Source organism: Rana temporaria, chromosome 2 (assembly GCF_905171775.1).
Source record: "Rana temporaria chromosome 2, aRanTem1.1, whole genome shotgun sequence".
Classification (NCBI taxonomy): Eukaryota; Metazoa; Chordata; class Amphibia; order Anura; family Ranidae; genus Rana; species Rana temporaria.
In genome coordinates, this window is record NC_053490.1 from 254,224,425 (window position 1) to 254,250,916 (window position 26,492).

A 26,492-nucleotide genomic window follows, 5' to 3' on the forward strand; every position below is an offset into this window, starting at 1 on the left:
ATGTTTCCTTTAACGTAATCAGTGTTGTATAATTGCACTTCATCACATAGTAGCCAATATGACAAAGCATCTTTTATTGTAGGAAAACAAAAGAGTTTTACTGTCTTTTACTTTGGTACTGTGCACCGTTCTTAGAATTATACATCTCTTTTACACAATCTAACAAACGACTTCCAGCTACCTTAACATGACACTGCTGCCTGCTAAGCACAGTCTGACATTATTAGGCACTGACTTTTTCTGCCACTACCATCACAGTTTTTTAGTTTTTCATTTGCATTTAAAGACCTGATAGCTTCTTATTTCTGGCAGTTTCACCCCAGATCTTACCAAAGAAAAGTACACATACAGTGTTCACAAGCACGCTTGAGGATTGAATGATACCATTTTTCTTTATTTCACATTAACTCCCATCCTAGGTTATATTTAATGCAGTAACGTTTTTAATCAGCCTGCATTCCCTATTCTGTTTAGAAGCGTTTAAAAAAAATTCTGCCTCCAAGCTCCAATTAGAAACGCGAACCAGAATTTTTTTTTTCTGCCTCTAAACATTAAACTCAAAATATGCCTCCTAACGTCCTAATGAGCATGGACACATAGGATAACATTGAGTTGCTTACACAGGCAGAACACAAAACTCCTGTAGAAGCAACGTTTTTTAAGCTAACATGCATGGAGCCTACAGGTCATTTTCAAAGGTCAAAAATGCAGTTCCTGTTGTGTTGATGGCAGGGCAGCCATCACAAATTTTGGGGCCCCTTACACAGCTTTAGGCAGGGCCCCCCTGGAGCAGAGCCCCTCTCTCCTGCTGCCACGAGATAACCGGGGGAAGGGTTGTGGTAATGACAGGGGGGGGGGGGGTTCGTTGGTGCTGACGAACAAAACAAAGTCAAGTCTTCTCTCTCTCTTGCCGCGAGTTGCTAAAGGTAAACAAAAAAAATAAAATAAATTAATATAAAACGCCCCCCCCCTCCACCTTTAGCGAGTTGCTAAAGGTGGGGGGTCAGACAAAAAAAAAAAAAACGGGGGAGGGGGCGTCCGGGCCCCTGGGGATCATTGGGCTTCTTACAAGTGTAATGTCTGTACCCCCCTGATGGCGGCCCTGGTCAATGGCATTTCTGCCTTCTTTAAAACAGCACAAACAGAAAAAAATTCCAGTGTCTGGCTTTTGTATGAAGGATAGGGATTTTTTAGACTAAATTAAACTTTAACCAGATCCTTACTGTAAGTCAGTGCCCACAAAAATTCTCATATAGTAAACCAGAGATGTGTTCCTTATAGTGAACCTCCACATTTCAAATGAACCAAGAACTAAGACTCAAGTCTTCAGACTTTAGATGCACCAGATAGGGCCTCTTTATGCCTGACATGGGCTCATTATATTTATAGCATTAGTGCATACATCTTTCAAAGTCCAAGAACCGCCTGCATCCTGGAAGAACTGTAGCACATTTTCAACAGTATGGGCCCTTCACATGGATGTTCCCATAAATTCAAGCAAAAATTCAGACCTGATTCGCCCCTGAACAGGGACACGCCAGACCCCAGGCATTAACCCATGGGTGCATAAGTGTGAACCTAGCCTTACCATCTAGTCACAGGCTGGGGGAGCGACAAGATCTATTAAAGGGGTTGTAAAGGTAATTTTTTTTTTTCATAAATAGCTTCCTTTACCTTAGTGCAGTCCTCCTTCACTTACCTCATCTTTCGATTTTGCTTTAAAAATGTCCTTATTTCTTCTGAGAAATCCTCACTTCCTGTTCTTCTGTCTGTAACTCCACACAGTTATGCGAGGCTTTCTCCCTGGTGTGGAGTGTCGTGCTCACCCCCTCCCTTGGACTACAGGAGAGTCAGGACGCTCTCTACATTGCAGATAGAGAAAGGAGCTGTGTGTTAGTGGGCATCCTGCGATGACCTTCCCCCTCTCTCCTCCTTCAGTTCATACAATACACAAACTGTTAGCCAATTCCAAAACCTCCTTATCAGATCCTTGAGGGGACAGATGCAGACCCTGTCACGCCTATTAGCCTGAATCCACACTTTAGGCTAGAATCCCTAATAAAACCATCAAATTCACAAGTGTGAGCAACCTGGAAAACAAACGGGGATCTGCCAGACCATCTCATCATAAATTGCTTAGCTGAAGTCTGTAGAATACACATATCTGTCTCTTGGTAGAATCCATAATCCCAGCATATTTTATAACTTCTAAAATAATGACAGTAAAGCCAGAATAAGAACATATTTACCTACATAAGTAAATTAGTAACATTTTAAGTCCAAACATCCCCATATTGGACAATATGGAGAACCAACATGAGACACATTAACCCTGCGTTAAAGTAGACATCCAAAACCTGTCATATTTATATCCATTTTGAAGCTAATTTCGGACAATAAAATGCAGGTTAGCAGACTGTAACTTGTAGATAATCATAGATATTAATACTAAAACTGTACCTGGGATACAGTTATAAACACAGAAACATCCCAAGGCCACGCCTCAGCCACTTAGTTTGTTAGATGGTCTCTGTCAACACCCCCATTGATATCAAAGAGAAGTGGACTGCAACAACATTTGGTCAGCTCCCATATGCCATCAAACCAAGGAACACCTGTCAAATCATATGAGAGCCAATCAGGGCCGTTTGAAGGAATTTGGGGGCCCCAAGCAAAATGGACATGAGGCCCCCCCAGCACGCAAAGCCCCCCATGTTCTTTTTACGCCCCCGGGCCCCCTCCCTACCGGGTCCATACCGCGCGGCAGGAGATTTAGTTTCCTGTTCCCGGCCAGACTGAAAGGAAGTGAGCACTCAGTTTGCACTTCCTGTCAGTCCGGCCAGAACAGGAAACTGAATCTCCTGTACCGTGCGGTACCCGGCCAGAGTCCGGACTGACAGGAGGAAGGAAGAGGAGCTCGGCCACGCTACAGAGAAGGGGAAGTGACGACTCAATGCAGCAGTGCTGCAGGCTCTCTATAGAGCACTCATGTGGCTGCAGCATATAGGAAGCCCGGCAAGGGCCCTGCTTGGGGCCCCAAGCAATTGCTTGGTTTGCCTGCCTTGTAGCGACAGGCCTGGAGCCAATGTACCAGCTTGCTTGATTGATTGGACTCAGGACTTGAAGTCTTTTCATCTCTCACCTCTTTGTCTTGCTGTTGCTCATTATCTCTTTGTTTCTTTGTAATACCCCTTTTCTGTAAATATTTTATTTGCACCATTTTTTACCTTTTCAACATTAATCCATATTTTGAAATGTTAAAATTGTCTCTAATGCCATAATGCAAACTAAAAGAATCCCTGTCTCTTTGAAGAGCATTACACTAGTATAACTCTCTGGATATACAGTATCTCTCAAATATGAGTACACCCCTCACATTTTTGTAAATATTTTATTACATCTTTTCATGTGACAACGCTGAAGAAATGATACTTTGCTACAATATAAAGTAGTGCGTGTACAGCTTGTATAACAATGTTAATTTGCTGTCCCCTCGAAATAACAACACGCAGCCATTGATGTCTAAACCACTGGCTACAAAAGTGAGTACACCCCTGAAAATGTCCAAATTGGGCCTAAGTGTCAATATTTTGTGTGGCCACCATTATTTTCCAGCAGTGCCTTAACACTCTTGGGCATGGAGTTCACCAGAGCTTCACAGGTTGCCACTGGACCTTGCGTTCCTCCACTTTCCGTTTGAGCATGCCCCACAGACACAGGGTTTGGGTCTGGAGTGGAGACATGCTTTGCCAGTACATCACCTTTACCCTCAGTTTCTTTAGCAAGGTAGTGGTCGTCTTCGAGGTGTGTTTTGGATCATGTTAGAATACTGCCCTCTGACCCAGTCTCCGAAGGGAGGGGATCATGCTCTGCTTCAGTATGTCACAGTACATGTTGTCATTTATGGTTCCCTCAATAAACTGTAGCTTCCTAGTTCCGGCAGCACTCGTGCAGCCCCAGACCATGACACTTCCACCACCATGCATGCTTGATTGTAGGCAAGACACACTTGTCTTTGTACTCCTCACATAGATGCCGCGACACACGCTTGACACAATCTGAACCAAATAATTTTATCTTGGTCTCTTCAGGCCACAGTAATCCATGTTCTTAGTCTGCTTGTCTTCAGCAAACTGTTTGTGGGTTTTCTTGTGCATCATATTTAGAAGAGGCTTCCTTCTGGGATGACAGCCATGCAGACCAATTTTTTTTTTTAATTCCTTTATTTAACAAATTAAGTTACAAGTCACAGTCGAAAATAACAGAATATACAATATCTCAAACAGGTAACAGATAGATACACGGAGGTCAAGTCAGAATACAGCAAGCCCAGCATTGCACAAAATTTGCGGCCATAACAACCAATATGTTTGTGATAATAGTGCCCAGTGCATCTAGCTAGGATGTCCATCATGCATTAATAGAGAAGAGCATGGTGCATACACTTTATTGCATAAAGCAGTGAAATAAACTAAGACAAATGCATAGCAAGACCAGGTAACTTAGGTTGGAACTTTTGAATTACCGTATTTATCAGCGTTTAACACGCATAGAGGGAAGTCTCAGAAAAAAAAACTTTCCACAGCCCCCTACATGGTACACAGGGCCCCCCGCATTGTACACAGATCCCCGCATTGTACACAGATCCCCGCATTATACACAGACCCCCACATTATACACAGACCCCCGCATAGTACACTGACCTCTCATTATAAAGCCCTCCTCCTCCTCTGTACTCCCAGGAGACCCCCAGTCTGGATTGCCAGCATGCTCTGGAGTATAAAGGGCATCGCTGCCAGCCCCTTCTCATGCGCCGCTCCTCCTGTGGATCAGAGCTTCGGAATACCTCCATTGGCGCCGTGGACCCGGTCATGTGACTGCTCTCCTCTCTTTCATTGACGGTCACATGACCACCAATTAAAAGCTACACTCGAGGATGGGCCGGAGCGGGAGGAGAGCAGACAGAACGTGCAGCGTTGGTGGAGGGATTTGGGGGCTTAGATTTACTGATCGTGGCACGGGGCGAGCGGTGTGTAGGAGGGGCTGGCAATTGTGTTTTTTAGAGTTTGGAGTGTGCTGGCCGTGCTGTCCGAGGGCCAGAAGAGGCGGGGCAGCCGCCCTGATTCCCTCCCAATGGGTGGCACCCGGGGCGGACCACCTGATCCCCGCCCCCTGTTGGTAAAAAAAAAAAAACATGATATCGGTGTATAACATGCAGGCACGGTTTACCCTCTGTTTTCAGGGTAAAAAAAGTGCGTGTTATACACCGATAAATACGGTAACTTAGTGGGAGATAAAACCAGGCCTGGTAAACCCAGAGATGGGGCAACCTAAAACCCCAAAATCATGCAGACCAATTTGACGCAGTGTGTGGCGTATGATCTGAGCACTGACAGGCTGAGCCCTCACCCCTTCAACCTCTGCAGCAATGCTGGCAGCACTCATATGTCTATTTCCCAAAGACAACCTCTGGAAATGACGCTGAGCATGTGCACTCAACTTCTTTGGTCGACCATGGCGAGGCCTGCTCTGAGTAGAACCTGTCCTGTTAAACTGCTGTATGGCCTTGGCCACCGTGCTGCAGATCAATTTCAGGGTCTTGGAAATCTTCTTATAGCCTAGGCCATCTTTATGTAGAGCAACAATTCTTTTTTTCAGATCCTTGGAGAGTTTTTTTGCCATGAGGTGCCATGTTGAACTTCCAGTGACCAGTATGAGAGTGTGAGCGATAACACCAAATTTAACACACCTGCTCCCCATTCACACCTGAGACCTTGTAACACTAACTAGGGAAAATGGCTAAATGTACCCAATTTGGACATTTTCACTTAGGGGTGTACTTTCTCTTGTTGCCAGCGGTTTAGACATTAATGGATGTGTGTTGCATTATTTTGAGGGGACAGCAAGTTTACACTGTTATACAAGCTGTACACTCACTACTTTACATTGTTGCAAAGAGTCATTTCTTCAGTGTTGTCACATGAAAAGATATAATTGAATATTTACAAAAATGTGAGGGGTGTACTTACTTTTGTTAGATACCGTACCTGTCTGTGGTGATAACGTGTATACAGACATTTATTTCGATTCATAATTGTCATTGCTGATATTGTGAAGGGTTGTTAGCCCCAAAGCTATCTGGTGGCAGTTTGGGGTGTAAAAGGTTAATTGCATTTTTAACTACACCCAGTGACAATAGCGCTCATTCTGGTGGCACTTAGATTGTGGTCCTGCAAGCCAGGGACGTGCGGTGAGGTCAGTGGCTGGTGAGGCACTGGCTAGTATCAGAGCCAGATAGATACACACAGGTTATTAGAACGAGAACAATAATTCTAGCACTAGACCTCCTGTGTAACTCTACTGTAAACACGTAACCTGTAAAGAAAAATTAAAGCGTCGCCTTTGGAGATTTTTAGGTACTAATGTTTGGCGCCATTCCACAAATGTGCGTAATTTTAAAGCATGACATGTTAGGTATCTATTTATTCAGTGTAACATCTTTCACATTATACAAAAACTCAGGCTAACTTTAGTGTTTTTGTTTTTTGTTTTTTGTTTTTCATGAAACAAAAAAAATGCATTTGAAAAATTTCTGCGCAAATACTGTGTAACATAAAAAGTTGCAAAAACCACCTAGGGCAGGTGTGTCCAAACTTTTTTCAAAGAGGGCCAGATTTGATTAAGTGAACATGCGGGAGGGCCGACCATTTTGCCTGACATTTTTTGAACCATTAAAATTTGGTCTAAGTGTGTTTGTCCGAGCACTAATACACCACCCAACAAGAATTCTCCTGCCTTTGTGGCTGTGTGTGGTGAAGAGTTGAGCTTGGTCGTGTTATTTGTATCTATCTATATAGATATATATCTTTTGTGGCCCCAATGAATCCCCAAGCGCCGCTCAACACTAAGGATGAGCTCAGGAGTGTTATTTTATGTATACCTTATTTATCGGCATATAACACGCACTTTAAGAGGGAAGTTTCAGGGGGGAAAAAAACTATTTTAAATAAAGAACTGTGAAGCAAAATAAGGGTCAGTGCCCATCAATGCAGCCTCCCCATTGCCATGAATGCAGCCTCCCCATTGCCATGGATGCAGCCTCGCAATTGCCATGAATGCAGCCTGATCCATGCCCATTTGCAGCCTCGGAGGGGACAGGGAGGGAGCGGGACGAGCGCCAACAGATTACATGCAGGAGAATATCCTGTTTTCTCGGCGTCCTCTTTAATACCAAGTCCTGCCTTCTATGATAGAGAGAACAGTCATACAATGACAGCCCAGGAGACAGACTTTCCTAGTACAGATGCCGCTAAGTAAGCGCTCGTTATGCCCCCACCCTGTCCCCTCTGAGGTAGCGTCAATAAATACAGTATATATCTTTAGTAGCCCAGGGGCCGCAAAAGATATATATATCCAGAGCTTTTTTTCTCAGAAAATAGGTGCAGGAACTCAACCACAACCCCGTTCAGATTTCACAAACAGTAGAAGGGTCTTAAAGGGGCATTAAATACCAGGATTGCATTACATACAGAGTGCAGAGTTCAGGGGGTTACACACAGAGTGCAGAGCTGTCACTTGTAAACACAGAAATCAGACTTCTGTGTTTACAAGTGATTGTGGTGAGCAGGCACCAAAGGATCTGAGCCAAAGGTGGTGGAACTGAGTTCCCCCAAGTTCCCCCTGAAAAAAAGCCCTGTATATATCCAAATTACCAGGGGGGCCACATTTAACCGGAACAAGGGCCGCATTCGGCCCTCGGGTCGAACTTTGGACATTCCTGACCTAGGGTGTCTGCTAAAACAATATATATAAAGTTTGGGGGTTCTGAGTAATTTTCCAGTAAACAAATTATGATTATTACATGTAGGCGAGGATTGTCAGAATTGGCCTAGGTGGCAAGGGGTTAAGTAATATACAAATAATTATTAAATATTGTTTTTAAGGTAATTTTACTATATTTTCAAAAACTGTACTCAAGCAGGTGGCTTAATGGACAAATTATTGAAGTTTGACAGATGATATTGGTGACAGGACAGGCGACTTTCCAGTGGCCAATCAAACAACAATCAGCTCTGTAGGAGGGAGGAGTTTGCCTGAGAAAACAATTTTCTCTTCCCGTATTGTTGCTTCAGTTAAGACAGTGATTCGACTTGGAGGCGACTTCCATTGAAATCAATGGGTACAAGTCGCTTAGAAGTCGGATTGAAGTAATAGAGGAACCTTTTCTGAAGTCGGAGCGACTTCAGTAGTGTACATTAAGACGGCTCCATTCACTTCCATTCATTTTCTCAACAGCGCGACTTGGGGTGACTTCAAGTCGGATCCCAGGTTGCCCCTGTGTGAACCGGCTCTGATATACAACGTTTTAGCAGAATGCTGAAGTAAGACAATCTCTGAAGGTAAAAAAAAGCACACACAAATGTATACAGCAAGGGTCTCCAAACTTTCTAAACAAAGGGCTGGTTTACTGTCCTTCAGACTTCAGGGAGGCCGGACTGAGTGGAAATTTTCCTAGCGCCAGTGGCAGTAAACAGTATTATAATATTAGGGGGAGGAATAGCACCCCATCGTTGGTGTCAGTGGGAAAAATAGCACCCCATTTTTGGTATTTGTGGGAGGAATAGTGTCCCATTTTTTGTATCAGTAGAGGGAATAGTGTCCCATTATTGGTGTCAGTAGGAGAAATGGTACCCCATCATTTATATCAATAGGGGGAATAGTGCGCCATAATTAACATTAGTCGAAGGAATAGTGCCTCATTGTTGGTGTCAGTGGGAGAAATAGTACCCCATTGTTGGTGTCACCACCAGGAATTATGTCCCATCGTTTGTGTCAGTGGGAGGAATAGTGCTTCATTGTTCATGTCAGTAGGAGGAATAGTGCCACAATCATTGGTATCAGTGGGAGGAATAGTGCGCCATAATTGATATAAGTGGAAACAATAGTGCCCAATTATTGGTGCCAGTGATAAAAATAGTACCCCGTTGTTGGTATCACACCAGGTATTATGCCCTATTGTTGGTGTCAGTGGGAGGAATAATGCTCCAAGGGCCAGATAAATGTGAGCAAAGTGGTTTGGAGACCACTGGTATACAGCATTGATAATTAAACTAGGATAGTTAGTGGGATCAGACAGAGAAAGCTATAGACTGGGGTGGGGGAGTAACAGGCCCAAAGGGGGTCATATAACTGTTGGATAATGAGTAACAAAATCCATATCTAAATTCAGGCCCTTATCTTTTGCGTCAACTAGAGTTATCATTCTTAGTTCAAATGTTTTCCTTTCCTGAGTGGTTTTGAAATGCCCTTTAAAGTGGAGTTTCCATCCCCAAAATTATTTTTCATTATTGTGCACATTAGACCTAAAAAAGAACAAAAAAAAAATGTTTTACTCATCTGGAAATGCCTGTTGCTATGCAGTCCCACAAAATCTGCCTTTGGAATCGCCTAGGATTCTGTCATCATCTCCCTCTAATGCTCCTGGGAAATGTGTGTCATCATTTCCCAGGATGCAGTGCGCTACTCAATTATCACTCCCCATCCAAGACTTCCAGGAAGTAAGTACTTCACAATGCCCACAAGCAAAATGACAACGGTGTGGACATAGTTTTTAGACATGTGCATTCGTTTTCGTTAGAATGCATTTTCGTCCGAAAATCAGTTTTTTTCGTTATCGTTTTAACAAACGATAACGAAAGTGCAAGAAGTGAAAACCGAAAGATCCGACATAAAAAATGCTTTATTTTCGTTTTCGTTGCGGTAAAAATTCGATATTGAGAGATTCGACATTATAGGGAAAAGATTCGACACTATAGAGAAAAGATTCGACACTATAGAAATAATAGATTCGACATTACAGAGAATAGATTTCGATTTATGAAAAAATAGATTCGACATTATTACTAGTCATACAACATTCGAATTCTTGTAGGCGGAATATTCGAACAGAAATGTACGATTCGGCGTACATTTCGTCGAATATTTTTTTGACCATTAGACAGGAACAAACAAAGATTCGACGTTCCGGCGAATATTCTTTTGGCCATTCGGCAGAAACCAAGTATTATTGGATTTTCGGACGAAAGCTATTCCCCAACGAAAAACGAAATAAATCAAAACGATTTTCGGGAGTAACTAAATAAATGTATTTTCCAAACGAAAATGAAAAAACGAAACAAAATATTCCAGTCTGCACATGTCAATAGTTTTATAAACTATCTTTTTTGAATAACTATGCAGAGCGGCGGCGGATTGTAAAATAGTAAGTAACCGAATTTATATTATAAAAACGCAGGATGAAAGGACATTTAAAAAATGCATATTGTGGTTGGAACCCCGCTTTCAGAACTTAAACAGACCACACTGAAGACCTCAATGTCTTAGGTCCCTTTAACACATGCGTATTGGTTTGTTTCATCAGTTCACTCACTTTTTTCAAAGGAAAAAACTGATGACGTTTATATCAGTTTGTCATCCGTTTATCGTCCGTTTTTACATCAGATTTTTACATCCTCCATCTATAGTCCTTAAAGCGAAAAAACATTTTTAACATTAGATTGAGGCTCATTTTGTCTAGGGGAATCGGCTAGTTTTTTTTAAGACGAAGCAGTACTTACCGTTTTAGAGAGCGATCTTCTCCGCCGCTTCCGGGTATGGTCTTCGGCACTGGGCGTTCTTATTTGATTGACAGGCTTCCGATGGTCGCATACATCGCGTCACGAGTAGCCGAAAGAAGCCGAACGTTTGTGCGGCTCTATACGGCGCCTGCGCACCGACGTTCGGCTACTTTCGGAAAATCGTGACGCGATGTATGGGACCGTCGGAAGACTGTCAATCAAATAGGAACGCCCAGTCCCGCAGCCCATACCCGGAAGCGGCGGAGAAGATCGCTCTCTAAAACGGTAAGTACTACTTCGATTTGAAAAAAAACACCCGATTCCCCTTGACAAAACGAGCATCAATCTAATGTTAAAAATTTAATTTTCGGGTGAACCTCCACTTTAACCACTTGAGTCCCGGAGCCATTCTTTCATGCAAAAATTAACCATTTGTCAGATTACATCCATTTTACGTCTGATCTGCTTTTTTCTTCAATTTGTCAGTTTTTCATCCGTCAACAGAATTGATGGAAAACGGACAAACGGTCCGCATGTGTGAACCGGGCATAAGTTCTTAAAGGGGATTTCAAAACCACTCAGAAAAGGAAAACTTTTGAACATATGCCCCTTTCACACCAGTGGATTGATTGGGTCCGTCTGTCAGTTTTTCTGGCGGACCGTATCGGATCACCCATTGTTCTCTATGGGGCGGCGGATGTCAGCAGAAACTTGCTGGGGAATCCAATAAAATCCGCTGAAAATAGACGTATGGTCAGGGCCGATCCACCCTATAGGCTCACTATGCAAGCCACTTAGGGCCCTGCAAAGCTGCAGGGGGGCCCCCCAAATTACTTAGTAATTTTTGGCCCCTCACCCCGCTTTTCAACTCGCTGGCTGCATGGGAGAAGAGGTAAGAAGTCAACACCCCCGGCTTCTCACTTTAATGTAAGATGCATTGAACCCTTTCTCTCTTACTCTCTGTATTACACACGCCTGACCCCTGTACTCTGTATATTACACATGCCTGACCCCTTTACTCTATATATTACACACGCCTTACCCCTCCACTCTGTATATTACATACTCCTGACCCCTGTACTCTGTATATTACACACGCCTGACCCCCTGTACTCTGTATATTACACACGCCTGACCCCCTGTACTCTGTATATTACACACGCCTGACCCCCTGTACTCTGTATATTACACACGCCTGACCCCCTGTACTCTGTATATTACACACTCCTGACCCCTTTACTCCCTGACGCAGACAGAGAGGGATGAGGCAGAGAGAGAGGATAGTGTCATAGTGGACAAAGAGGGGTGCTGACAGAGAGAGGGAGTGGCTGTGAGATCCCTAGCCCTGTCTGTATCTAAAGATAGGTCCATCTGTGTCCGTGTATGGTGCCAAGTACCTTATTGATCCGGGAGGTGCTCTCCTCTGCTGCTTCTTCCAGCAGCTCCCTGGCAGATCGTCCTTATCCTCCAGGCCTCACTGACTGCTGCTGGGGCACAGAGGAGGCTGGAGGAGACTGTGTGCAGCGACATCAGATCGTGTCACTGGTCTGGCTGCTTTGAAATCTCCCGCCCACACCCCTTTCCAGGCACAGATTGGCGGCACAAGGGGTTGTGGGCGGGCACATGGGGAGGAGGTTAGTCCTGGTACGGATACAGCGGGCGCCGTGCGGGGGATGTGGACAGTGCTGCGAGCGGGTCAGTGGGCGGCAGAGGTAGGGGGCAATGAACGTGATCACGAGTTCAGATGCGGCACCTGCCTTCCCCACTAGCCGGGACAAGTCCCGGCAGGCTAAATAGCCGGGACTAGGTCCTATTTGACGGGACTGTCCCGTTAAAAACGGGACAGTTGGCAAGTATGACTGACCTCCATGCCTTCTAAACAATTTCTGTTCTGATTAAACTTATGTGTAAATACAAGACAAATAGAGGAGAAATAAGACAGCAATGATGAACAGTGGCCCTAATGGTGGTTTGATCAAGTTTATTTTTAAGGTCTTAGGAACATCTGTACCTTTGAAGCTGGCATTGCTCCCCCTTTCTTTGTGCTGAAATTATCCTAATGAAAAAATATGGCAAACATTTTCTTCACAAAAAAAGCAAAACAGATGACAGTCTCCCACTCCCTTCCTACCTCCTGTCCAGACTCCAGATCCTCCTCATGTGCCGAAAACAATGTCCCTTCACAGGCACGCTCAAGCGTTCTGCCCCGCCCACTCTGCTCCTGCGTGTGTCTGGACATGGCCGGACTCGCGGGGCCCAGGAGGCTTAAAGCGGTCCTCCACCCTAAAGTGGAGTCCCGCTGATCGGAACCCTCCCCCCCTCCGGTGTCACATTTGACACCTTTCAGGGGGGAGGGGGGTGCAGACACCTGTCTAAAGACAGGTATTTGCACCCACTTCCGGCCACACGATACGGGCGAAAGACGGGCATTCCGTCACATCCCGTCTGTCGCCCGTTGTGTGCTGGGAACACTCGGCTCCCAGCACACAGCGTGTGAGCCAATCGGCGGGCGCAGCGCGACTCGCGCATGCGCCGTAGGGAACCGGGCAGTGAAGCCGCAGCGCTTCACTTCCTGGTTCCCTGAGCGTGGATGGCGGGGGGAGCAGCAGAGTGACGAGCGATCGCTCGTGCTCTGCTGCGATCGGCGCTGGACTCCAGGACAGGTAAGTGTCCTAATATTAAAAGTCAGCAGCTGCAGTATTTGTAGCTGCTGACTTTTAATATTTTGTTCCCATGGCACATCCGCTTTAACAGTGAATTTACATTCCTCACCGGGCCCCACTCGGCTGCGGGCCCCATAGCGCCCGCGTGGGTCGCTATGGCGGTAGTTCCGCCACTGTCCTGACCCCTGTACTCTGTATCTTACACACTCATGACCCCTACTCTCTGTATTACACAATCTTGCCCCCCTACTCTCTGTATATTACACTCTTGCCCCCTGTGCATTACACACTTCTGACCCTTGTGCACTATGCATTTATTTAAGCCTTTCCTGCTGTCTGCACACTTTTGCCTCATCTGTAATCTGCCATGGCATAGCCTATTTATTTTCTCTGGGTCCCATACCCCCCACCCAGGAAACAAAATCTATGGCTCTCTGAATAGCATGACAATGTGTATCAATGCATGTCTCATGAGTTGCAGTAACCTGCACATACCATAACCTATAGATTGCCAATACTGATGACTATTTGTCATGATTTTGTTTTATTTAGCAATAACAGCTGAAAATGTCACCTGACTGATAACAAGATGGGAAATCACATGCCCAGTGTACCCTTCTAGCTTTAGATGGGTGTGAAAATCCATATAATGCTCTGGCACATACACTGTGTGCTGTGACCCTGAATAGAGCAGATGTGACTTGTACTCAGCCCACAATACATGGACCGGCTGCGATCACCATTCTGCATCCGCCGGTGTTATAACACCGGGCACCCCATCCAGTAGGCGTGGCCGGACGAGTGAGCCGAGATTGACAGGCGGTAGGCGTGGCCGTATCATTGCTGCGGCGGCGGTGGGCTGGATTAGAGGGTCCCTGACGTCAGGGTGGGCGGGCTGCGGTGTTGGCAGGCTGCTCCCGGACTTGGGCACCGGCCGGATCGTTAGCGGGCACGATGTTGCATGTATTGGCTGCCGGATGTCTCTTCTTCCCGGGGCTCTACCTACTGTGTAGCCGCTTTGCCCGCCTGGCCCTGCCTGCATGGTCGGAGGCGGACTGCTCGCTCATCAGCGCCAGGTAAGAGATTGCATCTGTCTCCTCCTCCCTGACAACATCTGGAGCTTGGACTGTACATACCACAGGGGGACAGGGATGGAGGGCACCCCATCACACTCCTCTCATACACACAACTTGTCTACTGAGTTATAGGCACAGCACCGACCTATCATTCAGGATCTGATACATCCTCCTCCTATCATCTACCCCCTAATATCTCCTGTATGTATAGATAACATTATATACTACTAGGATCTGATATATCATCTACCACCTAATATCCCCTGTATGTATAGATAGAACATTATATACTACTAGGATCTGATATATCCTCCTCCTATCATCTACCCCCTAATATCTCCTGTATGTATAGATAACATTATATACTACTAGGATCTGATATATCATCTACCACCTAATATCCCCTGTATGTATAGATAGAACATTATATACTACTAGGATCTGATATATCATCTACCACCTAATATCTCCTGTATGTATAGAGAACATTATATACTACTAGGATCTGATATATCATCTACCCCCTAATATCTCCTGTATGTATAGATAGAACATTATATACTACTAGGATCTGATATATCCTCCTCCTATCATCTACCCCCTAATATCTCCTGTATGTATAGAGAACATTATATACTACTAGGATCTGATATATCCTCCTCCTATCATATCTCCTGTATGTATAGAGACCGTTATATACTACAAGGATCTGATACATCACCTTCCCATAATATCTCCTGTATGTATAGATAGAACATTATATACTACTACGATCCGATACATCACCTTCCCATCATATCTCCTGTATGTATAGATAGAACATTTGATACTACTAGGATCTGATACATCACCTTCCCATAATATCTCCTGTATGTATAGATAGAACATTATATACTACTAGGATCCGATACATCACCTTCCCATCATATCTCCTGTATGTATAGATAGAACATTTGATACTACTAGGATCTGATACATCACCTTCCCATAATATCTCCTGTATGTATAGAGATCATTATATACTACTAGGATCTGATATATCATCTACCCCCTAATATCTCCTGTATGTATAGAGATCATTATATACTACTAGGATCTGATACATCACCTTCCCATAATATCTCCTGTATGTATAGATAGAACATTATATACTACTAGGATCCGATACATCACCTTCCCATAATATCTCCTGTATGTATAGAGATCATTATATACTACTAGGATCTGATACATCACCTTCCCATAATATCTCCTGTATGTATAGAGATCATTATATACTACTAGGATCTGATACATCACCTTCCCATAATATCTCCTGTATGTATAGAGATCATTATATACTACTAGGATCCGATACATCACCTTCCCATAATATCTCCTGTATGTATAGATAGAACGTTATATACTACTAGGATCTGATACATCACCTTCCCATAATATCTCCTGTATGTATAGAGATCATTATATACTACTAGGATCCGATACATCACCTTCCCATCATATCTCCTGTATGTATAGATAGAACATTATATACTACTACGATCCGATACATCACCTTCCCATAATATCTCCTGTATGTATAGAGATCATTATATACTACAAGGATCTGATACATCACCTTCCCATAATATCTCCTGTATGTATAGAGATCATTATATACTACTAGGATCTGATACATCACCTTCCCATAATATCTCCTGTATGTATAGAGATCATTATATACTACTAGGATCCGATACATCACCTTCCCATAATATCTCCTGTATGTATAGAGATCATTATATACTACTAGGATCCGATACATCACCTTCCCATCATATCTCCTGTATGTATAGATAGAACATTATATACTACTACGATCCGATACATCACCTTCCCATAATATCTCCTGTATGTATAGAGATCATTATATACTACAAGGATCTGATACATCACCTTCCCATAATATCTCCTGTATGTATAGAGATCATTATATACTACTAGGATCTGATACATCACCTTCCCATAATATCTCCTGTATGTATAGAGATCATTATATACTACTAGGATCTGATACATCACCTTCCCATAATATCTCCTGTATGTATAGAGATCATTATATACTACTAGGATCTCTCCTGTATGTATAGAGATCATTATATACTACTACGATCCGATACATCACCTTCCCATAATATCTCCTGTATGTATAGAGAACATTTCATACCTGCATGTTAGTGCGAGTTTGACAGCAATTTCAGAGACATCTCTGTGGGTTGCTGCACAGATGTCTATGGAAATCGCACCCAGAAGTCGCCAAAAGTTGTACAGAAACTACTTTTGGGAATCGGTGTGGCGCCACAAATGGGGCATCGCACCGATTCGGGTAGTGCCATTGCCATATGATTTGACATGTCTAATCGCATGGCAAATTGCTCCAATGTGAACCAGGGCTAAGTGTTATTCCCTATATATAACACTGATATCTATACACTGAGTGGCATTCAGTGTACCAGATATCAGTGTGCACTAGTAAATAGCACCTGACCTGCCACCTGGTAAATAGGCACACAGCACAGGGCAAGAAGGAAGGAACTTCAGGAAGTAACACTCAGCATGGCTCTTATAACAACACAGACACAGTAACGGCAGTGCTTTCATTATCACACTGACCTGCTGATGCACACAAGGCAGGTCAGTGTGGTTGCTGTTGGGAAAGTCCAAGTTGACTCAGTCCGCTTCGCTTTGTGTGCAGTACACTCTGCCTCCAGCTCCTTCACAGACGGTCCCCCGCGGCAGTGACTTATGGCCCCGACCCCTCCGCTGAATTCCCCAGGGGAAGAGGTGGCCAGAGCGCCTGTCACTGAACATAACGTATGGCTCACGGCTCTGATGATCCATCCATCCCAGCCAGCTCACACCTCCGAGCCTCTCATACAGCCACATCAACCAGGCAGGATTTAATAGTTCGATAGGACTGCTTCCTCGGGGGTACAGTTTTTTTATTCTGTGTATGATAAGCTGCGCTGCTGCGGGCACCTCCAGGGGCGGACTGAGCCGGCCCGGGCCCTCGGGCAGTGCCTGATTGCCCAAATGATCAGTCCGCCCCTGATATAGAACATTGTATAACTAGATTCCAATGGATCACCTTCCTATCATGCATCTCCTATATAGGAGGTACATGCTAAGAAGGAAGCTCTATCACATGCAGACAATATTATACAGGGGATGTAAGGGGTAGATGATAGAAAGGAGTTCTGTGGCATCCAGGCAGTGTTTAATTCCCTCTATACACACTACTTATGGAGTTCTATCAGATTAAGGTACTTAAGTGACCACTGTATACATACAGCACTACCAGCATCTGATACACTAAAAGCACCTTCCTATTCTCTACCCCTTACATCCTCTGTGTGTGTGTGTGTGTATATATATATATATATATATATATATATATATATATATATATATATATATATATATATATATATATATATATATATATATATATATATATATATATATATATATATATATATATATATATACTGAGGGGAAAAAAGTATTTGAACCCCTGCTGATTTTTTATATTTGTCCACTGACAACAAATGATCAGTCTATAGGTTTATTTTAACAGTGAGAATAACAACAAAGAAATCCAGAAAAATGCATTTCAAAAACCTTATAAATTGATTTGCATTTTAATGAGTGAAAGTAGTATTTGGCCCCTTCGCAAAACATGACTTAGTACTTGGTGGCAAAATCCTTGTTGGCAATCACAGAGGTCAGACTTTTATTTTAGTTGTTTGAAAAGGTTGAGTTTAACGTGTATCCTCACAGGGTGACACTGTGGATACAGCAATAACAGTTTGCCAGCGTCCCGATAATGTGTATGGACTATCTAAAGACTAAGAAAGATGGACTTTGAAGGCACACAGGTAGATAATGTAAAAAAATAAATACATTTTATTATAAGAAATTATTAAAATGGTTATACATATAAATATATGTACATTTTTAAATTTTCCAGACACAGGTTTCAATCACATTTCCAACAGTATACAAACATATTACTAGACCCAATAAAGATAATGGTACAGTTTCCAAAGATAATTGCCGGATAGAAATATGGATATGAAGTGGTTGAACCACGGTGTGAGTCCAAGTGCAAAAGAGGATTCGCTCTACATGTTACGCGTAAGAGCCGGTTCACACTGGGGCGACTCGTCAGGCGACTCAGCCGCCTTACAAGTCGCTTCCCATTCTATTCAATAGAACCGTTCTAATAGGACGACGCAAGATTTTGTCCCACTGCTCTTTGCAGATCCTCTCCAAGTAATTAAGATTTTGAGGCTGATGTTTGGTAACTCGAACCTTCAGCTCCTGCCACATATTTTCTATGAGATTATGGTCTGGGGAGTGGCTAGGACACTCCGGGACCTTAATTTGCTTCTGTTTGAGCCACTCCTTTGTTGCCTTGGCTGTCTGTGTTGGGTCTTTGTCATGCTGGAATACCCATCCACAACCCATTTTCAATGCTGGGGCTGAGGGAAGGAGGTTCTAACCCAAGATTTGACGGTACATGGCCCTGTCCATCGTCCCTTTGATGCGGTAAAGTTGTCATGTCCCCTTTCAGCAGAAAAACTCCTCCAAAGCATAATGTTTCTGCCTCCATGTTTGACAGTGGGGATGATGTTCTTGGGGTCATAGGCAGCTGTCCTCCTCCTCCAAACACAGCGAGTTGAATTGATGCCAAAGAGCTTGATTTTGGTCTCTTCTGACCACAAAACCTTCACCCAGTTCTCCTCTGAATCATTCAGATGTTCATTGGCGAACTTCAGACATTGATTATGTCTCTCACAGTGGACATGCACCTACGATAACAATTTCAGACCCCTCCATGATTTCCAAGTGGGAGAACTTGCAAAATAGCAGGGTGTTCAAATACTTATTTTCATCACTGTATATAGGGATACACTGTCACCTGATTACGGTTTATTTTTAAGGGAGACCTTTTGTATGAGAAATATAGAAGCAGCCATTGTTGAAAATTCGTGTTGCTTGGCTGATTACTGACCTGGAATTCTAATCAGGGTGTTTGTTTCATATCAGTGACCTCCCAGGAACACACAGTGACAAGCATTAACATAGAATGAACTCTCTACAACCAGCACATGGATTTCTCTCAGTACAGATTTCCTTTAAAGTTGAGGTTGCAAGCAAGAAGAGCAAAGTGTCCATCAGTGGTCTGCATGCTGCATTTTGAAGCATGGCTATGCATTTCTCTGTGGTCACAGGAGCCAGTTTGATAGTGTTTATAGAGCCCAACAATTGTTATTCTCATTTCATCATATTGTAGATCTGGAAATCTAATAACAGTCGGGTATCCCCCACACACATATGTCTCTGGTAGACAAGTCCAGATTGCTGTGTTGTGGAGAGACCATACAGAGCTCCTCACAGTTATGTCAATCTTGTACTCAAACATTGTTCCTGTGTGCTTACTGGTTTGTAAACATAGCGAGAGATGGCTAGAAATGCTGACTTTGGAAATGTTCCCATGCTACTACTACTTCTCTCCTCTGGACTGTCAGTGGGATCAAAGACATTTTGATGTCACAGTGTAACAATATTGAATGTAACAATATCGGGAGTAATTTCTCAATTTAACGATATCGGGAGTAATTTTTCAATGTAACAATATCAGGAGTCATTTTTCAATGTAACGCAGGCCTCGACAAAATCCGAGCCCCAGGTCGCAATTACAACAAGAAAATGTGACCTGGTGCCTGGGGAAGCTTAGGGCTGCAGAAGGCCGCAAAGCTGCGGCCTCAATTACCGCCGATAATTGAGGCCGCGGCTTTGCGGCCTTCACAGAAGGAAGCTGAGGCCTGCAGAAGGCCGCAAAGCCACGGACTCAATTACTGGCCGGTGCGGGCCAGCCGGTAATTGAGGCCGCAGCTTTGCGGCCTTCACAGAAGGAAGCTGAGGCCTGCAGATCTTGTGGTGGCCGTTGGCATTACAGGTTACATTACAAGTAGCAAAAAACAGCAGTTCTAATGTGTTTTTTCACTGCCATCTCCTTCCTTTTAATTAGAACCCCCAAACATTATATATATATATATATTTTTATTTTAACACCCTAGAGAATAAAATGGCGGTCGTTGCAATACTTTCTGTCACACCGTATTTGTCATTTTTCCATGTAATCATATCGGGAATCATTTCTCAATGTAACAATATCGGGAGTCATTTTTCAATGTAACGTTATTGGGAGTCATTTCTCAATGTAACAATATTGGGAGTCATTTCTCATTGTAACAATATCGGGAGTCATTTTTCCATGTAATCATATCGGGAGTCATTTTTCCATGTAATCATATCGGGAGTCATTTTTCAATGTAACAATATCGGGAGTCATTTTTCCATGTAATCATATCGGGAGTCATATTGGGAGTCATTTTTTTAATGTAACGATATCAGGAGTCATTTTTCAATGTAACGTTATTGGGAGTCATTTCTCAATGTAACAATATTGGGAGTCATTTCTCATTTTACCTTGCTGGGATCTCTGATTTATTATGTAGACTTTAATGTTCAGTTATGAATACAGGCTTATAATTATATACATTGAACACAGATTGGTGATGCAATTTACTATTTAATAATTTAAAGATGAACTCCAGGAATTTGCTTTTTTTCCATACTTATAGTTTGGCTTGATGTAAGTATGACTACCTGATATCCAGAGAGCTGGCTGGGGATGTTGGCAATGTCATTCAAACATACATATAATTTCTTATGTTTTCAGCATTTGATTTTGTAATAATTATAATTTCCATAATGAAAAATCCCATACACTGCGGGAAATTCATTTGCTGGAGAACATTTTTCCATCCGGCTCCTTCCATTTTTAGCATTACTGTGGTTGAAAACGAACTTCAGTTTGACCCCTCTAGCAACTATAAACTCGAACAATGTTCCTGAAACAAACAAACAAAAAAGTTTTTAGGAATCCCCCTGATGAATCACGACACCCTGTGATGTAACACGTAGGGGAGGGGCAGATTTGGTTGGCAAGATGTTTTCTTGTGTCCTGATTGGATAGATTGAAAGCAGCGCAGCCATTGGCTCTCACTGCTGTCAATCAAACCCAGGGGCTGGGCCAAGTCTGACTTTCTGTGTCTATGGACGCATAAGCCGGACTCCGGAGCGCACCTGCATGGGTACTCCTACATGGTTTCCCGATGTGGGGAGAAGCTACCAGCGCAGATGAGGGACCCCAGAATAGGAGGATCGGGGGCCATTCTGTGCAAAACAAGCTGCACAGTGGAGGCAACTATGACATATTTGTTATTTAAAAAACAAACAAACACAAGGGTTTAGTAACCCTTTAAAGTGGAGGTTCACCCAAAAACTTAATTTTTAACATTAGATCAAGGCTTATTTTGTCAAGGGGAATCAGGTGTTTTTTTTTTTAAATCGAAGCAGTACTTACCGTTTTCAAGAGCGATCTTCTACGCCGCTTCCGGGTATGGGCTGCGGGACTGGGCGTTCCTATTTGATTGACAGGCTTCCGACGGTCGCATCTATCGCGTCACGATTTTCCGAAAGTAGCCGAACGTCGGTGCGCAGGCGCCTTATAGAGCCGCGCCGACGTTCGGCTTCTTTCGGCTACTCGTGATGCGATGTATGCGACCGTCGGAAGCCTGTCGGAAGCCTGTCAATCAAATAGGAACGCCCAGTCCCGAAGACCATACCCGGAAGCGGCGGAGAAGATCTATCTCTAAAACGGTAAGTACAGCTTCGATTTTAAAAAAAAACACCCGATTCCCCTTGACAAAATGAGCCTCAATCTAATGTTAAAACATTTTTTTCGGGTGAACTCCCACTTTAAAGTGATTCTAAAATCCAGGCTGTTTTTACCTTAATGCATTCTTTAAATTAAGATAAAAAATACCCTACTAACTATTCCCCCCTCCCCCAAACTCTTAAGCCCTGTACACACAATCGGATATCTGATGGAATCTAATCCGATGGATTTTTTCATTGGATATCCGATGAAGCTGACTTTCATCAGTCTTGCCTACCCACCATCAGTCAAAAATCAGACCGTGTCCAACGCGGTGACGTAAAACACTACGAAGTGCTGAGAAAAATAAAGTTCAATGCTTCCATGCATGCGTCGACTTGATTCTGAGCATGTGTGGATTTTTCTCCGATGGACTTCCACACAGACGATCGTTTTTTTCTATCGTTTTTTTATCCATAGGAACATTTTAAAACATGTTTTTTTTTTTTTTCACCGATGGAAAACAAACCGATGGGGCCCACACACGATCGGTTTGTCTGATGAAAACGGTCCATCGTTCCGTTTTCATCAGACAAACCGATGGTGTGTACAGGGCTTTACTTGAGTTATTCATTGATCCTGCATTGTGTCTGGCTTCAGCTTTTCTGTCTCCTCCTTCTGGTCTCACAGGCTACAGTGTGAACAGCGGGAGCCATTGGAACAGGTTAAAAACGTGCATGCAGAAATGCATCCAGAACGGATCTGGAGTACGTTTTTGTGGTGTAAACCAGCCCTTAAAAGGCATTCTACTGCTTCTTAAACGGATAGTAGATATTCTCCCACTGGAATCTGGGTACCCCCTGTCACATGAGCAGTGCCAAGACACTGAAGAAGTGGTCTTTATAAAGGGACACAGAGTGATACGTTAATGGCTGCAATGCCCATACAGGCACCCTATTACATATGTTTTGGGGAATGTCCTGTGTTGCAACATGATACTTAAATCAAATCACAACTTACTGATGTCTCTCCTTCTAACAACCCTCCGGCTATCCTCTTAAACTTGACATGGCTATCATGGAAATCACTACAGATCCTTCAACTAAGCTCCGTTCACACGTGCGTGACTCCAAAGTCATGAGATTTTGAGTGTGACTTTCATGGAGCTTTTACTGCACTCGTGTGGCTAGAAAGTTGCATCAAAGCACTGAAGAAAACTTTTCAAAGTTGCTATGACTTCAAGTCGCATAGATTTAAATGAGTTCCCTTGAAATCAGTGGGCTTTTTGTCCAAAGTCGCATGACAAGTCATTCAAGTGTGAATGGAGCCTTAAATGCTGCCAGAAAGAGTATCCCCAGCACTTGAGACCACCGGCATTAAGCCAATGGTTTGCCAGTGGTGATTGATATATAGACTATGGAGAACTTTACCTCCTCTGCCATCATAAATAATCTGGAAGAACACATGGCCAGATGCTTCTATTGGCAACATTTCTGATATTACACTGAATATCTGCAATTCATACAAGAAAGTTTTTGTCTCAGAGGCTTGCCTTGGGTACTCTTCGTCTGGTCCCTTGACAGCAAACTCCCACTCCTTTTTTTTTTCCTTTACCTTGACTCTTCCGTCTTTGCCCTTACCTCCAGTGACTTATCGTCAACACTTGCTAGTACCTCATCCAAATGTTCGCTAGGTAACTGTTTGTTTATTAAGCAGACCTTCAATCTCCCCTTTGCTTGCTCTTATGCCGCGTACACACACTCAGAATTTCCGATGACAAATGTTCGGTGGGAGCTTGTTGTCGGAAATTCCGACCGTGTGTATGCTCCATTGGACATTTCTGTCGGAATTTTCGACAACAAAAATTTGAGAGCTGGTTCTCAAATTTTCCAAAATCAAAATCCGTTCTCTCAAATTCCGATCGTGTGTGGACAATTCCGACGCACAAAATTCCACGCTCTGAATCAAGTACGAGACTGAAGCGCTCGGTCTGGTAAAACTAGCGTTCGTAATATAGATAGCACATTCATCACGCTGTAACGGACTGAAAAGCACGAGGCTGAAAAGCACAAATCGTCTCTCGCCAAACTTCTACTAACCCGACTGGTATTGAATTTCCCTTTAAAAGTGCCACCGTACGTCTTGTACGTCACCGCGTTCTTGCCGTTTGGAATTTCCAACAACATTTGTGTATGCAAGACAAGTTTGAGCCAACATCCTGGTTTTGTTTTCGGGAATGTCTGATCTTCTGTACACGGCATAAGAGCTTACCCTGCCCCATATAAATAGGTTTCCACTAAGCTCTTTATCACACATAATGATGTGGAACCCTAGGGGTGGTAGTGGTCTTGGCAAATTATGTAACATGTAAGGTGTCTTCACTTGACATCTTTTCATATATTTGTATATCAGTGTATGTAAACAAAGTTATCTACATGGGTTCTGGCTGTTTAACCACTTGCTTACTGGGCACATATACCCCCCTCCTGCCCAGGTGAAATTTCAGCTTCCGGCACTGCGTCGCTTTAACTGACAATTGCGCGGTCGTGCGAGGTGGCTCCCAAACAAAATTGACGTCCTTTTTTCCCCACAAGTAGAGCTTTCTTTTGGTGGTATTTCATCACCTCTGCGGTTTTTATTTTTTGCGTTATAAACAAAAAAGAACGACAATTTTGAAAAAAAAATACAATATTTTTTACTTGTTTCTATAATAAATAGGCCAATTTGAAAAAAAATTCAGTCTAGGCCGATACGTATTCTTCTACATATTTTTGGTAAAAAAAAACAAAAAACGCAATAAGCGACTGGTTTGCGCAAAAGTTATAGGGCCAAATCCTCAGCCAGCGGCGCAAAATACGTTTTTAAAAACTTATGTCATTTAAGTTACGGCGCCCTAAGTTGGTGTCGTAAGTGCCGTATCCACAGCGCATTTGCACACAAAATTGCGCCTGCCGTAACCTAAATTCGGAGGCGTAAGGCGGGGTTATGGCAAGTGGGAAGGAAGTGGGCGTGCTTCATTGTAATGAGCCGTGACCCCATGCAAATGAAGGTCCGGCCGTACTGCGCATGCGCGCAGGAATCTGCTGCTCACTGCGCATGTGCAGAACTTTGCTTGGCGCAATCAGTGAGATAGGTAAAAGGCGAAGTGTACTTAGTTTGAGGATCGCCCTGTGCTTAACTAGCTCCATTCAAACACACTTCATTTGCAAAAGTATTTCCCTGTGTTCCCTTCCATGAGCAATTTGCTTCTGCTCTTAGTTTGTCAGTGTTTGTTGGTAAGTTGTGTGTGATAGAGAAGTGTTGGAGGAGTAGTAGATAGTAGTTGTTGTTTGTTTGTGATAAGTGTATTTTTTGTTTGATTGTTTCTGCTAATTTTTTTATTTTTTTTTCTGCTTGGATTTTGTGTTTGGTTTTTGTGTGTTTGTATTTGACTTTGTAGTAGCTGTCTGCTTGTGTGTGTATTTTTGTGTGTTTGTCCTGTTTGTTTTCTTGTTGCTGTGTGGTGTTTGTGATGGCTCCCAAACGCAGGAAGCTGAATTTTTCCCATGTTGAAAAGCAAATCCTTGCCAGGTATATCATCCAATATGGAAGATATTTACATGGGCCTGATAGCCGGAACACCTCCCCGGCCCAAAGGAAGAGGATATATGCAAAAATTACAGATCACATAAATGCGGCGGGGGGAGGGGAGACGAGGACCCCCGCTGGCATTAAGAAAAAATCAATGATCTGAGGAGCGTGGTCCGCAATAAGGTGGCCAAGCTCACTGCGCATAGGAGGGGCACTGGAGGAGGGGGACCATGCCCCATCCGGCTGACTGAGGAGGAATGGGCAGTGGCCCGGTGTTTCGAGCCAGAGCAGGTGGTGGGCCTGCCTGGTTATCAGTCTGATGTTCCTGTGAGGCCAGGTAAGGTTTTTGTTTTTCTATTTGGTGATTAGCATGTGTGGGTGGGGGAAGGGAACATGTGCCAAGTGTGTGGATCCTCAAACCTGTGATTGTTTGGTGTCTTCCACAGATGATCAGGAGATTGCTGGGCCATCAGGCCAGGCTGCTGCACCACCCCAAAGACAGGAGGCTGCTGAGGAGTCCCCAGGGGAGGGGAGTGGCCAAACCTCCCCTCATGAGGAGGCTGAGGGGGAGGAGGATGAGGGGGAGGAGGAAGAAGATCTCCAGATTGGCCGGGCAATCATTATTGCCACTGATCTCATGACATTTGACGATACCCTTGAGGCTAGCCTTGAGGCTCCCCCAGAGGCTACCCCAGAGGCTGGCACCAGTCAGGCCACCATCAGGGGTAGCCCCTCCCACTCCTCCCACAACATGCCGCAACCCACAAGGGTCACTCTATCCCCTCCTACCTGGCCA

The 26,492-nt window shown here is 43.7% G+C and overlaps 1 protein-coding gene across 1 annotated transcript in view; it reads left to right on the plus strand.

The window, feature by feature from the left end:
- The first annotated feature begins 14,141 nt into the window (after positions 1-14,141).
- Positions 14,142-26,492, plus strand: part of TLCD3A (TLC domain containing 3A) — a 51,030-nt gene continuing 38,679 nt past the window's right edge. The window contains exon 1 of the mRNA XM_040336779.1: positions 14,142-14,355. Coding sequence (XP_040192713.1) covers positions 14,234-14,355 — 122 coding nt within the window. The 5' untranslated portion in view covers positions 14,142-14,233. The remainder of the gene's footprint in view (positions 14,356-26,492) is intronic.